General features: G+C 44.8%; 4 protein-coding genes across 4 annotated transcripts; 1 reads left to right on the top strand and 3 right to left on the bottom strand.

Moving 5' to 3' along the window:
• Positions 1 to 646: 646 nt before the first annotated feature.
• Positions 647 to 1,922, bottom strand: LOC108652882 (putative gustatory receptor 59d). Its single transcript, XM_018103079.3, has 2 exons — positions 866 to 1,922; positions 647 to 808 (listed from the first exon to the last, which is right to left on the bottom strand). The coding sequence occupies exons 1-2, from the start codon at positions 1,883 to 1,885 to the stop codon at positions 647 to 649; spliced, it is 1,182 nt and encodes a 393-aa protein (XP_017958568.3). The 5' UTR covers positions 1,886 to 1,922.
• Positions 1,923 to 2,452: 530 nt separating this feature from the next.
• LOC108652881 (putative gustatory receptor 59d) lies at positions 2,453 to 3,714 on the bottom strand. Its single transcript, XM_089262195.1, has 2 exons — positions 2,669 to 3,714; positions 2,453 to 2,614 (listed from the first exon to the last, which is right to left on the bottom strand). Exons 1-2 carry the CDS (start codon positions 3,683 to 3,685, stop codon positions 2,453 to 2,455), a joined length of 1,179 nt encoding a protein of 392 aa, XP_089118321.1. The 5' UTR covers positions 3,686 to 3,714.
• A 4,003-nt stretch (positions 3,715 to 7,717) lies between these two features.
• LOC149091189 (uncharacterized) lies at positions 7,718 to 8,348 on the bottom strand. The gene is made up of 2 exons (XM_089262184.1): positions 8,205 to 8,348; positions 7,718 to 8,141 (listed from the first exon to the last, which is right to left on the bottom strand). Exons 1-2 carry the CDS (start codon positions 8,213 to 8,215, stop codon positions 7,865 to 7,867), a joined length of 288 nt encoding a protein of 95 aa, XP_089118310.1. The 5' UTR covers positions 8,216 to 8,348; the 3' UTR covers positions 7,718 to 7,864.
• Positions 8,349 to 11,043: 2,695 nt separating this feature from the next.
• Klp59C (Kinesin-like protein at 59C) lies at positions 11,044 to 13,394 on the top strand. The gene has a single exon (XM_018106990.3). The coding sequence runs from the start codon at positions 11,370 to 11,372 to the stop codon at positions 13,227 to 13,229; it is 1,860 nt and encodes a 619-aa protein (XP_017962479.1). The 5' UTR covers positions 11,044 to 11,369; the 3' UTR covers positions 13,230 to 13,394.
• The last annotated feature ends 2,030 nt before the right edge of the window (positions 13,395 to 15,424 follow it).

Below are 15,424 nucleotides of genomic sequence, written 5' to 3'. Positions count from 1 at the left end.
AAAATAAGACAATTCAACCATATAAGTTTCATAACAAAAATAATCGGATACTTGATCCGTCTCTACATTCCCATGACTTTGATTGAACACAATAGAGTGTCGAAGAATATATAATATTTTTTTTGTCACCTACAAGGTCACAGATATGTCATTGCTTCCTGATCAGCTCGCAGCTGGACATGAGCTCGATTCGAAGCTCATTTCGCAATTCGCGGAACCAATAGGTTATCTGTATTGAAGTGCCAAATCATTGAAGCATATTTATTCACTTCCAAGCGCAATTGATGAATGGACGTGACAATCGGGATATGTCATAAATTAGAGGTACATTTTCTTTGGTGTCACTATACGTTTGTATCAGTTGATTGCAATTCAGTGAATAAGAATGTCAAAAATAAGTTCAGTTATAATAAATAAATAGACTTGAGCAGGATTTTAAATTTAATAAAGTCAAGAATCCAGATGTATTATAAGTGACATAGATGTCGATGAGCTATTCATATGTATATTTCACGGAAATATATGCTCAATCAAAGGTTACTCTGCGGGTGTTTAGCCAATGAAGTCACATCCAGTCCTGAAATAGCATACTCACATACAATAACTAAAAATCCAATAGAAAAACAATGTATTTTTAAGCAATGAACTATTTTGTACTTCTATTTTGTACTTCATATTGAACCAAGTACAGTGAGTGCGTTACAACTGAGCTGAGCATGGCAACAGCGGTGGATCGATCTATTTTGTAGAGATTGTAGAGCTTGAACTTCAATGGGTTGCACACCAGCTGCAGTTGAAAGCGTTCGTACTGGAAGTAAATGGCAATCTATTAGACCAAGAGGCTAAAGCGAATATATTGACATACCGCCATCTCGAAGCGTGAGTCTAGACTCGGAGCTAACGTGGAAAATTGCTGTAGCAGATTCAGCATTTCGCCATGAACGTCTAGAACAATATACAGATTGTCCATGGTAATCAAAACATCCGCGAAATAGAAGACGGTTTCGCAGAACAGGAGCATGTTCACGTACTTCCAACTGGGAAAAGCTTTGGTAACGTTGAAGCCGACAATGGTAAAGTAGATGGTGGCCATCACGGAAATGTAGAGAATGGCGGAGACGCAAAGGCTCTGAATGCCAAAGATGCGAGATGAGCACTGTAAAAGGTTTTGCAGCTGAGACTGCGTGCGGGCAATGTCCTCCAATTGTTCGGTCAGAGTGAAGCATCGACTCATGCGCGTAATGCGTAGGCCAGGTTCAGCTTCCAGGGATCGAGCCGCTACGAGCACCGCCCTTAAGTCCTGGTTGAGCAGGCAGTAGTGGCAATAGACATTCACGTTTATGAAGTAGATATGTGAGATGATGACGTTGACTAATGCAGTCAGCATATACAGCATCAAAATGCTGACAGCCATGTAGATTGTCATGACGCTTTGGAATACGACTAGAGTTAGGATGACCTGAAAGACTTCCGAGAACAAAATGCTGAGACACTTAATCGCAACCCGAAATCGCCACATTCTCGTTACTTCAGGCCTCCGGAACGCCAGTCGACTGAGGGCATTGATGAGTTCAATCAAGTGAGGGCGCTGCCACCATCGGCTGAGCAGGGTGGCCGTAACGCAGCTCAACCGCGTCGTATGAATGACTAGGTAGAGGTATTCGTGCAGCACTCCGGCCTTGAGCCACATCGTGTGCATGAGCTCACTGTTGCTCAACAAGATCAATTGACTGAATATGATGACGTTTGCCACAGCTGCGTAGATCGAGGCCCGGCGCGTGATCCGACTCCGTCCCGTTCTGAAGTCAATCTCAAAGTTGAGCACGCCCAGAAGCCGCGAGTAGAAGTACACTAAGCGAAGAATAACCTTCACCGGGTCGAACATTGTGTGGGACTGAAACAAACTGCAAATTCCAATTGTGTGTGGGCCCCTCCAATGTAATGACTGATTGACTGATATGATAATGGGTAGAATGAATTAATTTCCTAATGGAACTGCACTAACAAGTAGTAATAATAATTACCGTAGCTATTGGATGAGCTTTGCATACAGAAGCTGAACTCATTGAAAACGGGAAATCTGAATATTATTAAAATGTATGTAAACGGAAGAAGGACGCGGGGCAGACTAAACGAAGTATATATATTCTGCTTCTTGTCCAAATGTAGAAAGTAGTCTATCTCAGATAGACTCCAAGTGTTATGTGTAGTTTTGCAATTGTAATGTGGTTGATATGGCAAATTTTCGAATATGGAAAGTATTCGCTAGAATGTGTAGATTTAATGCTGAAAATTTCATAAAAATCTCTTAAGCGACACAAAAGATATAAAAAAAAAACGTAATACCGTAAAGTAAAATACTTTGCAGTCTTACGGAATTCAAACACGGTTCTCAGGATGAGCTGTATTGTTGTTAACGTATAATCGAGTTGTTTCTTGAAAACGGTCTCAGCTAATATAAATATGAATTTTTGAAGTCGTTTTGTATTAGCACCAGAGAACTGGTCACCACTGAGCTGGCCAAGGTAACCGCCTTCGACTTCTCTATGTTGTAGAGTCCCAGCACAGAGAATCTCAAGGGATTCCACGCCAACTGCAACTGAAAGCTGTCAAACTGTGTGAAGATGTCAGATTTGCTTGATCTTGTATGAAATTGTAATTGCCTTACGACACTCGCCAGTCGCCGATCCAGGCCCGGGGCGAGAATTGTGCTCTCCGAGAGCAGGCCCAGCATCTCGGCGTGCGCATCCTGCAGGGAGTACATAATCTTGACCGATATGTAGATGTCTGCGAAGTAGCAGACGAAGTTGAAGCTAAGCAGAACCAAGTTGGTCACGTTCCAGTCCAAGCGAATGTCACCAGTCAGTTCGCAGAAGGCTAAGTAGATCATGCCCACGTTCGCCATGTAGTAGCTGATGGTGATCAGCACGGTCTGCAGGCCGAAGCAGCTGGTTAAGATCTGCAGCAGCTTCTGCAGCTGGGACTGGGTCGCGGCTATCGCCTCCAGCCTGTCGGCCAGGGCACAGCACTGGATGGCAAAGACACCCTTGCGGCACTCAAACTCCAGCAGTCGCACCTCGGCCAGAACTGAGCGCAGCTCCAGGTTGAGTAGTACGTAGTGGGCGTAGATGTTGAGCAGGCCGAAGTAGTAGTGCGACATAATGAGGTTGACGAGCACGGAGAGTATGTGCACAACGAGCACCGTGAGCACCAATGCAACCGTGAGCTTCTCGTAAATTCGCTGCAGCAGGACGATCGTTTGCAGGAAGTCAATGAGAAACGCGCTCAGTACTTTGCTGATGATGCCGCGTCGCCACATGCGCCTCACTCGGGGCTTCTGCTGGGTCAGGCGCTGAAAGGCGTTCACGAGTCGCATGAACCGCTGCCGATGCGACCAGCGCGTCACTAGCGTCACACACACACACAGCACGCGGCCGCCCAGTATCGCCACGTACAGGTACTCGTGCAAATGCTCCGTCTGCGGCCACAGCGAGTCAATTACCTGCGTGCCGCACAGCCAGGGCAGGGAGCAAATGCTAATCACGTTCACCACGGCCGCGTAGATCGAGACTCGGCGCGTGATCAGCGCCCGACCCGTGGGCCAGTCGATCTCAAAGTTGAGCACGCCCGTCAGCATGGAGTAGTAGTAGCCAAATCGCAGCAGTGAGCTGATCAGGTCGGCCATGGCTGAGCACTGAACGGCACTGAGCGAGCCGCCATCTAGAGCGATTGAGGCCACCTAGTAATTCCCACTGATTGGCTGGCTGACTGTGCAATAGGAATAAGCTCATTACGTAAAATGAGCTACACGGAGCACTACCGACTGCCCAATACTCGTTCACAGTCTAAGAAAATTTGAAGAATCTTCTGCTCGTTGTTAGTAATAGAATAGAATATTAAAAATATTTATATTTTACACATGCATAAAATAAATTTTAAATGTGGATTTTAATATGTGGGCTTGGTGTTTACTTGTCTTGTTCAGCTATTCTGTTAATTTATTTTCTGTATTTTAATTTTGTTATTAATTTGTATATTTCTTAAATTTGCATATATGTTTACCTTATATTTATATATTGATATGTAATATTTGTTTTCTACAGATTATTTAAAGCGTTTAATATACTAATTCAATGAAGATAAACGAACGCCTGAGCTATTATTCTTTTATGTGTTTTTAATGAAACGAGATCTGTATGCTCCTAGTAATTTCAAGATCGGAAAGAACAAAGCGACTTTTAGTAACTATCTTTTTTGTTACAGTTACAGATGGTAAAGCTAGTCACCTTAAGTCTCTCGATTCAGAATACTTCAAAGCCGAGTCGAAACGCTTGCACGTTACTTCTATATGATATGTGAAGCCAATATACTCTCATCAGCTCGTGTATTATAATCCAATGTTATCTTCGATCCGCTAACAAGCCATGTGCTTTGTTATCAGAGCTAACATCCTTTAGCATTGCGACATCAATTTGGCTGTCATTAATTACAGCGTGCATGTCATGGCATAACATACATATGCGACAATAACTTGCTCATCCCACACACACACACACACACACACACACACACACACACACACACACACACACACACACACACACACACACACACACACACACACACACACACATACATACATATATATAATACACACACACACACACACGCGCGCGCGTAAAGCTCTTTGATTTGAGGCTTTCGTCGGCCATTTTGCGGCATCTTTGTACGTGTATTTTTCATTTCCGCCTCGTCGTTGCGGTATTTCCGTTCATTTTTCACATATTTTACAGCATTGAGCCTTTGCTCATGTGTGTAAGTAGCGCGCCAAGTGCCGCACAAATGAAAACTCGCTGTGCTTTCCCTGCTTTTCTTCTCATTTTCTTCGCCATTCCTTTTCAATTCTTTGCAATTCATTTTTCATGTTGGCATCGCCGTCTTTGCCGTTGCCATTGCCGTTGCCGTTGCCATTGCCGTTGTCCTTGTCGCTTTAGCTGTGGCTGGGGCTGTCGCTGGCTTTGCTTTAAAGCTTTTCGTAATCCTTTTAGAAATTACGTTTCTCCTTTCAATATTATGTTTTATTCGTGCGCATTGGCCACATTGTCAATATTTTTGAACAATGAGCTGCGGATGTGGCTGTCGCCTTGGCCGGGCATTAATCTCAAGCGCTGTGCCAGTCAGTCAGTCACCTGAGCAGCTCCGGGCGGATGGATGGATGGAGTGGACGGAGTGGACGGAGTGGATGCTTGCAAATACCCAAGAGTCGTAGTGCCTTTTAGTGTTTGGATTTACCTGGCCGCAGCCGCTGTAACAGCACCAACAGCACCAACAATAATACAAACTACTCTAGCTGCAGGCGCCATAAGGAGTCATAAACCACTCAGTGGCCAAGTGAAAATACCGCAAATATTTGCCGCTAACCAACTCTCGAGCAAATCTCCCTCCAACTTTGACTCACGCTCTTGCACTCCTCCTCCCCCACCCTCTCCCGCCCTTCCCCATTCGCTCTTCATCTTGGTGCTTCGCTCGTGGAGCTTTGGTTTATGTGCTCTACTCCTTCGCCCTTTGATATATGGCGTATACGGCATCGCATCCACCTTTCCCCAAATTGCCTTTTTCGTTAGCCGTGCTGGTTTGTGCGGGCAAAACCGAAAGTGCTGCCATTTATTTTATTGCCACTTTGGCGAGAGCTGTTGCGGCTGTGACTGCGGCTGCAGCTGCACCGCTTGTCCAGGTGGACAGCTGAACAGGCGGACAAACGGACAAACGGACAAACGGACAGGCGGACAGCCTGCGAGCAATGAGTAAAAACTTTGAAAGCTGCCATAAAATAAACGAAAAACGAAAACGAACAAAAAACACACAAAAAATGCGAGAAAAACGAAGTGACCCAAATGTTTTCGTTGTATTTTTACAGCATTTGGATTTGTGCAGCATTCGGTTTGGGTTTTTATGATGGGATTTTTAACGAAATTTGCTTGTCCAAATTGGAACGGTCGCAGTGTCAGTGTCAGCAAGGTTAAGCTACTCATCAGCGGCGGGTAATCCGCACCTTTACCTCTACAATTTCGTCCAATACCGCAAGCACTTGCCAGCTCATTTTGGCCAAGTTGTTTGGTTCATTGGCTCGATGGCATTTGCAGAAGTTGGCACTTAATGCGAAACTCCTTTGGCTCGGTCGGACAGCTGTTCGGCATGCAACCTAATTGAAAAGCAATGTTCTCACATAGTTTATGCTTAAAATGCGATTACATTAATTTCACACACCACAAAACAAATGACAAAGTCAGCCCCGGACGAGAGCCCGAAAGGGTTCTGGCCAACGGGTCCTTGCTGTCCGCAAGCTGACAGCAAAGGCTCCAAAGTAGCCCAAACTTGTTGAGAAAACTAGAATGAGAGATGAAGAGAGAGAGAGAGAGAGAGAGAGAGAGAGATAGAGAGGGAGACCACTTGAAAAGCCACTCAGTCAGGTGTTAAAACTAATTTACGACAATTTGACCAACAAACAACAATGGGAACCCTTGCCTCGTCTTGTGGGCGTACGGCAGGTGTGTCGCATCCAAGTGCTTCACATATTTCACACATTGCATTGAAAAGGGTGCGAATTGGGACAGCAGCAGGCATCCAAATCGAACGCTGGAGACATATGCCGCCCAGCCCTCATCCGCCTAAGCGAACGAGCGAGCGAGCGACCGACTGAAGCTTATCCTCTTAGTAGAGTATTTTGCTTAACGCTGACATTTGCAGCTAGTTCTGGCCAAACAAGTTTCAGTTTTCAACAGATTTAATCGCCCCCAAAAAGTTGGGGCCAGAGCACCGGAGAGGTGAGCTGAGCTGCTGAGTTACGCAAATAAATGCAATTCATTTCGCCCCAATTCTGCAGCCTCATTGCAAAATAATTTGTGTGTAATTAAAGCAGTTACGCCCCATTGGCCGGATGGGCGGAGGGAAGGCGAGAAGGCGGGGCGGATGGGCGGTTAGATTCGCGTTAATGATTGTTGCTAAAAATTTCAAGGCGTGCTCAATTAGTATGTATTATTGTTGATAAATGAAGAAACTTTCGTTTTAGTAATTGGCAGTGTTGTGTAATGGCACTACAACAGTTACGCCCCATTGGCTCATTGTAATAGGAGTATTGTAGTAATAAATTACTTTATATCAGTGAGCTCGCATTTGGTATGAATTGGTATCTGAATACTTTATAATAATTTTAACCTTTTTTCGATTCTCCGTTTTTTAACACTGCTGCTATTATTTTCCGACTAGGGATCACATTAACGTAAACATCTCGTATAATGAGTATGACTAGATGCTTACATTTTCACCGTCACGATTATAGTTACATGATATACAGACAATTACTTTATCATTACGCAATTTGCAATATTATTTAATAGTGGTGGAAATCAATGTTGTCGATATATTATATATTTCATTATTAATTTTAAACACTTTTGCAGTACGCAGTGGAATCAGAGAATTCGATTCATATACTAGTCTCATGAAGTCGATGTACAATCGATTACACTATTATAAGATTCACAGCATTGATAGTGTTGTACAACGACTTTGGGGTGCGGAAATATGTAAGAATCGTGTAGATAAAACTCACTGTGCAACTATAATTATGTATATCCACTGACGAGGCATTGGTCAGTGTTATTTCTTCATCAGCTTTACGAGAAAATCAATGTTGGGAAAACTCTAAATTTAGAATGAAATACTTTTTACTTCAATGTGTAAACGTAATTTGGCTAAAAGTAACAGATCGATGCTTTCTTTATGTATGTTGTGTGCTATACTGACGCCACCGTAGACCATTTTTATTATTGAGTGCAAGCAACTAGTTAGTTAAGAGTGTAGGTTAAGCAGCCCGTTTATCTCGCCGGCAGCCGTAGCGATCGCACAGCCTTCGGTCGCAGACATCGTCCTGCACAAAGGACTTGCCCAGCGTGCTCCTCAGCTCGGCGTCGTACGTGGCCTTCTCCTTGAGGACCAGGCTGTGCATCTGCTCGCGTCTCGCCTCCTGCGCCAGCTTCTGCAGGCTCTGCAGTTCCGAGGTCATCGGGCGCAGGAGCTCAACGCGCGGCGCATTGTACGGCGGAGACTCGGTGCCATGGCACTTCATCCAGTTGGCAATGCTGAATATCCATTTATTTAGTCAACTAATATACAAAAATAAATATATATTTAATTTAACTTACAAGTTGTTCATTTTCGTATTTGAAAAGTTTTTGGAATAACCGTGAAACTAGGAGTAATATTTGACGTGTGTGTAAGGTGTGCGGCTTGGCTCCGGAATGTGACTGAAAACAAATTGAAATACGGCAAAGGCCTACGAGCAACTCGCCTGCTGTGCTTAGGCATTTGCCTGCGTAAATTTATCAGGAAAATGCGATGTATAAAAACTAAGTATTCAGCTCCTGTTATACCTCTGCTCCATTCACCTGGTCGAGCGACTAATGAATTGCGAGACCATCTTAAATGTAGCAAAAAACAAAAGAGCGAAAAAATTAAACGAACCCACAAAGCTAAAGCCAGAGTCATTATATTATACATTTGCCCTAATGAGATTTTTTATGGTAATGATGGACTAAAGGAAGGCAGAGCAAGAGCCAGAGCGAGAGCGAGAGCAGGGGAGAGAGCGGGAGAGATCGATAGAGAGAGGGGGCAGATGTGAACTCGGAAGCGTACTTAGCACACGCAAGCTCTTTCTTAATTATTCACAATGAACGAATATGGCATTAAATCTGGGCAGAGCGAGAGGCCAACACTTTGACACCTTTATAGCTCAATAAATTGGAGTCGATTCGCAGGTATGCGGAAAAACAAAAACGAAAACAGTTCATTAGAAACGCGCTGCGAAATTTTGATTACACTCGAGATGTCAAAGGGGCGGGGCGCCGGCCCAGGCGCTGCCTGGCTGACCCCGACTGCGGCGACTGGTGCACTGCAGCGCGGCACGTAAAGTTTACAATTACCAGACTTCGCGACTCGCATTGGAGTCATTAGAACTGAAAAGTAGCAAGGCGCCAGCGTCAGACCAGACCAGACCAGCCCCGGACTGGTTTGCAAGCAGGGGCATAACCAGGCACAAGCAGCTCCTTGGGTAGCATGCCATTAGAGCGATATGATCCTTGGTTGCCCTCGTCTCTCCATTCGCAGACGTCGCCTGGCCGGGCTGCTTATGAATAATGTTTTAATTTCAGGCTTCACCCGTCGCGTCCTCGTTGTCGTGTCGACGTCGCGACGTCGGCTTGGGGTTCGTTTGCCCCTGCTGGCACGCAATTGCATGTTGAATGCATATGATTCCACCGATGCCCATGCCAAGGATGACGCTCAACTAATATGCGAAAATTATGGGTTGTAATTTAAGAGGCACTTTTGCTTATTTTTTAATGACATCCCACGTTTTTACAAGTACGGCCGAGTTTAGTTTCAAGCAACATTTATAATCGGCTGTCTAAATAAACGACCCATGTGTGTGTGTATGTTTGTGTGCATGTGTTTATCTGGGGGTGTGTATATACATACATACATAAGTGATTAGGCGCAAGTTTGTGTCGTTTAGAGGCATTCATACTAATTAATGACACACTCTAAGCTGAAGGTAAATTTGGAAGTATATATAAAAATTAAAATTGACTAAATTTAATATGATAGAGTACAAAAACATTTGTATAAATATATAATGAATTTGTTATATATTATATTTAAGACTAAAATAAAAAATAATAATTTTTTTAAATATATTTGTCTCTCAATAATACTCTAATTTTTATTTTAATCTGAAACTGTTGAAAACTAACTGAACATAATTTGATATAATAACTTTCATGTAGTATTTTATATATATTTATATATATTTTTCACTTTAAAATTGTTGAGAATTCCTTGTTTAAATTCAATTTGAACGAGTTTCAGGAGTTGAAGCGCATTTAAAGGAGGCGCGCAAAAGTATGCAACAGTTTTGTGTGCAGCCTGCATTTAATGCCAGAGAGCAACCATTTTGCTTTTTGCGGCCGCTTCCGTTTCCGCCGCTGAGCAGAAATTCTGTTGCGTTTTCATGAATGTGGCTTTTTCTACTCTGCTTCTTCTTTTTTTACATTTTTTTTTTTTTTGTTTTTTGCTGCTTTTTGTTGGCTGTTTTTCTGATTTTGTTTGGATTTCATTTGATTTGGCAGCTGGTTATTTTTGCAATTGGATTTGTCGCCCGAATTCCCAACATTTCTGACATTTGCTCAGCGGGGAATTCGCAAGTGTTGTTATTGCAGTTATTGCAATATTTATGGTTTGTGACGCACTGTCAGATGCACCACGCGCAATTGTTGAGCCAATCGAAATAAGAAAAAAAGCTATTTAGCTACAAAATATATTCACAATACTAAGCCTGTACCTATTTAAACTGGCTGGGCGTGGCAACGGTGACGGCGACAGCAACTGGAACTGCCGCAGCCTTCGGCCTTTGTCTACCTCAATGTTTGCCCAAGACGCATCGACACTCGCAACGTGGCCCGGGGCTCTGTTTAATATGCACTCAACTGGCTCGACATTGTCGAAGTTTCGCCTTTCACATGCGTACACTCACACCTGGGCCGCAGCGGGGGCGGCCGAGGCGAGAGGGCGTGTAACTGAGCGACTTTTCACTAAAAATAAGTGTTGTGCAAACAAGCTGCGGCCATAGAAATTCTGCTGCAGCATCATCATCTTTGTTTCCTCCCCCAAATGGAAAGGGGGCCATGTTTGCCAAACTATGAACTAGGTCCTGCGGCACAGGTCCTATGTGTGCCACAGCCAAAGATGTTTAACACTTGCAGTCATTCGGCCAGCGGGGAGGTTAGCTCTGTTGACACCAGCTACTCGAGGGCAGTTGGGCAAGTGGAGTTTAAACGAGGCACTAATTGATGTATTGAAACGAGCTCAACATAAGGCAGAAAGACTCAAAGAGCAGGCTGATGACAGAATAAACTCCCAGAGGAAGAGAGAGGACACCGAAGATTGGAAACACCCGATGAATCGTATCATATACCAGACGAACATCAGCTCAGTTTCAGTAAGACATCCTAGATACCCCATTTCAATTTGGACTTGAACTTTTTACTTTGGCTTTGGAATTTACAAATTTTCTGTTTAAAATTTTTCCCCACACATTTTTTATTGCACGAGCTGTATTTTATGTCTACAACTAACTTTTCGGTCTAGTGTTTTGTCATAAAAGGGCAATTATATAAATTTCCCTCTTATTTCAGTTGCTGAATTGGTCAGAAATTATTTGCACACACACTCACACATACACATAAAAACGTTTCACCAACAACTTTGTTGTTTCGAATCAAAATTTTTGGTGCACTGTCACACGGGTTCCGGTCATGGATTTCCTATCCATCAATCAGCAGGTGTTCATACGTCGCTCCGACGGGCGCATCCACCAGGCTGGCATCATCAAGCTGGACGGCAGCGTCAATAATATTGTGACGGTCGAATGGAACGAGGGCGCCGTGACGCGCGGCAAGGAGGTGCCGCTCAACACGATAATCAAGCTCAATCCGCAGATTTACGACCCGCCTGCAGTCATACGAGCCTCACAGAACAACACCTTGGTCTCCATACCGCCGCGGCCGACTCAAGCCCCGGCCAACGGCCAGGGCCCCAAAGCCGCAATGGTGGCGCGCCAACGAATCGCTGCGGCCGTAATGCCAGCGACGGCAGCGGCGGCGCCCCGCACCCTGCCCGAGTCTCCCAAGGACGACGTCGTCATGGAGATCGAGCGACTTCGCGTCAAGCGCGAGCGGCGTCGCCAGGTGCACGACGAGACGCGGGCGCTGCGCCAATCGCTCATGGACGCAGATCCTAAGAATCCGAACTGGGAAATCGCACGCATGCTGCGCATGCATCGCATGCAAATGACCTTCCAGCCGGAGAGCTTCGCCAGCAGCCCGATCAAGCAGCATCAGATATTGGTGTGTGTGCGCAAGCGTCCGCTGAACCGACGGGAGCTGAATAACTGCGAGCCGGACGTGGTGAGCGTGCCCAACCGGGAGCTGCTGGTGGTTCACGAGCCGCGCAAACAGGTCAATCTGACCAAGTTCCTGGAGCACCACAACTTCCGCTTCGACTACACATTCGACGACGACTGCAGCAACGCCCAGGTCCACGAGCGGACAGCCCGGCCGCTCGTCCGTCACATTTTCGAGGGGGGCATGGCCACCTGCTTTGCCTACGGCCAGACGGGCAGCGGCAAGACTCACACCATGGGCGGCGTGTTCACGGGCAAGCAGCAGAACTGCCGCGATGGCATCTATGCCCTGGCCGCCGGCGATGTCTTCGAGTACCTCCGCCACCCAAAATATGCTCGGCTGGGTCTCACCGTCAGCTGCAGCTTCTTCGAGCTGTACGGCACACGGGTGTACGATCTCCTGATGCCCGGCAAGCCGCAGCTGCGCGTGCTGGAGGATGGCAAGCAGAAGGTGCAGGTGGTGGGCCTCACCGAGGAGCCAGTGGCCAACAGCGACGATGTCCTGAAGCTGCTGGAGCTGGGCAACAGTGTGCGCACCTCCGGCCAGACCTCGGCCAACTCCAAGTCGTCGCGCTCGCACGCCGTCTTCCAAATTGTGCTGCGCTCGCCCCCCATCAATCAGCTGCATGGCAAGTTCTCGCTCATCGACTTGGCGGGTAACGAGCGCGGCGCCGACAACAGCAGCTCGAATCGCCTAACGCGGCTGGAGGGCGCTGAGATCAACAAGTCCTTGCTGGCGCTCAAGGAGTGCATTCGGGCCCTGGGACGTCAGTCGCCCCACCTGCCCTTTCGCGGCTCCAAGCTGACCCAGGTGCTGCGCGACTCGTTTATTGGCGGCAAAAAGGTGAGGACCTGCATGATAGCCATGATCTCGCCCAGCCTGCGCTCTGTGGAGCATACGCTCAATACGCTACGCTATGCGGATCGTGTCAAGGAGCTGACTGCCCATGCCTTGACCAAGGGCAAACTGCCCGCGCACGATGCCAATCTCGCCCAGAGAAACTCTTTGCCCGACATCACGAACCAGGCCACTCAGGTCAGTCGAGTCTCCTCGAGCGCCTCAATGCCTAGCGTCGACACTCATGCTGAGCACATGCACAGCATCTGGAATACCTATACTGTCGGCTCGGCCCTGGAGGACGAAAATCTGGCGTACTTCAACGAGGCCACCGACAACTACGATAATGGAAGCAAAGAAGCGACCAAATCTTAATATTCCAAGCATTCAAGCGAGAAACTCATTCTACAACGAACCGAATCCGATGGCGCCACTATTAACAACAAAAACAACAACAAACACGCAGAAACAAAATACCAAATTTTGTATACCAGTAAATAAAATTTAACTATTTTTAAAATTTCTACCAACTCCCTTTAATTACATGTACATACATATGTAGACCTTCATCTTTCGTAAATTATACATATATATGAATTAGAGATGCTAAAGCTATGAATGATGCAATCGATAGTATCGATAGGAATTAAGTTTTACGATATATCGATCGATTTTGTACGATATACATATAAATCGGTAAACAATTAATTGGATATTCCAATTAGATTTCTTCTATTGGATTATTTTATAATTGCCCTTAAATGTAAAAACAGAGTTGCCACCAAGGGTAGCACAGCATTTACTTGATTCAAAATACTATTTATTATCTTTATAAATAATATATAACTGCTAATTTTTTAATATAAAAATCGTATTCGTATATAAGTACCTCTTCATCGATATTATTGAATGGATAAAGCATCGAGTGGAGCTACTTTCGATGTTATTGCAGCTCCTTTATGCATATACATACATATGTATGTATGTATGTACTTTTGTATGATCTGAATCAATTCCAAACTTGAGCTCAAAGTCGAGTCGAAGGCAAATGCGAGTGTTTTCCGCATAGTTGAGCATTAAGCCAAAAAAAAAGTTACTTTTCCTTTCAATATTCCTTCCGACTTGCTCACAATATTTTTTCGGTCTTATTTTTCGTGGCAAAGAACGAGAGGGTGGACGGGGGGCGTTAGCGACAGCTGTCAATATACAATATTGAGGATTATGATGGCAAAGACACGTCTTACGCGTAAGCTTTGTGTCAATATATTAAATTATGGCTTAAAGGCTTTGCCTGGTCGACTTAGTGACGTTAAACTTTTTGGCCTTTTGCGCAAATCCGCCAAACAACGGGCCCAACTTGGTGGCGAGGTGGCCAGGTCTGCCATTTAACATTAATGCGAGCAGAGAAATTTAATTTGCCCACATTTCAGGCAGTTGGATAGGTGTGGCGCTACTATTTAATTAGCAATCGGCCGATAATAGATACAATTTACATTACATTTGCATAGCGCATTCAACTGAAAACATTTCAGTTTTTGCCATCCATCCAAATAAATATTTATAACTTTTAAGCAAATAAGTAGGCGAAACAAAATATTTGTGCATCAAAGTTATGCGGCAGCTGCAACTTTTGCCATTAACATTAAAAAGCAATTAAAATTACTTTAATCAACTAGAAGGCAAAATAATATGCAAGCACCTCTCTCTCACTCTCACTCTTATTCTCACTCCCACTGCCACTCCCACTCCCACTCCTGTACGCTTCCTACGTTGCTCATACGCACTGTGCGCCGTCGCTCAAGTTTAATAAACGCAAAAGGAACTTGCACTTAACAAAGCTGATGAAGGGAAATCTTTTTAATTAAAAAGCAACTGTTTGCCACCATATTATGGTTACGCCCACTGCCCACATTCTTCAGCCACTATAAATTACATTTTTTGCTCACATTTCACTCGAGCTAATTTTGCTTTATTTGCACTGAAGTCATCATTTTCAGCTCTAGGAATTTATCTGTATTTTCCTCGTCGGCATTAGTGGCGAACGTCGTCTCGAGTTTGCATTAAGTTTGAGTTTATGAAGCATGGATTATAGCAGCAGTAATAAGATTATTTTATTTTGCGTAACTGTCGAGACTTCGCTGAAGCTGAAGTGCGCCATCGCTTGCTGTAAAAGTGGATTTCATATAAATAAAGTCTTAGTCTTGAGACTTTTTGTTTATCCATAATTTGCACTCATACTTCTCTTTTTGCACCACCTCATATAAATCAATAAAAATCGCTGGACCACAAGTGCGAGAGCAATAAAATTGAATTCAAGAAAATCAGGTTGGCGTATTTTATTTGATTTACAGTTTCTTCTCTTTCTTTCTTTTTTGTGCCGCTGGCAGCCACGCCCACTTTGTTGGTGCCTTCAAGTGTGACAAGTGTGATAAGTGTCAGGGAAAGCAAAGTGAAATGAGTCGTACAATTTGTCATAACTGCGAGGGACGTCGAGATAAAAGCTCACAAGTAAGCACAGCTGAGGAGCCTCGATTCGATTTGCGAGCCAGAGGCATGTGTCGGCGACCGGA

The sequence above is a fragment of the Drosophila navojoa genome, chromosome 5 (assembly GCF_054131105.1).
Source record: "Drosophila navojoa isolate 15081-1374.11 chromosome 5, UAZ_NAV_1.0, whole genome shotgun sequence".
Classification (NCBI taxonomy): Eukaryota; Metazoa; Arthropoda; class Insecta; order Diptera; family Drosophilidae; genus Drosophila; species Drosophila navojoa.
The sequence above is the reverse complement of the archived record's forward strand: the minus strand, read 5'-3'. Positions and strand labels throughout refer to the sequence as shown.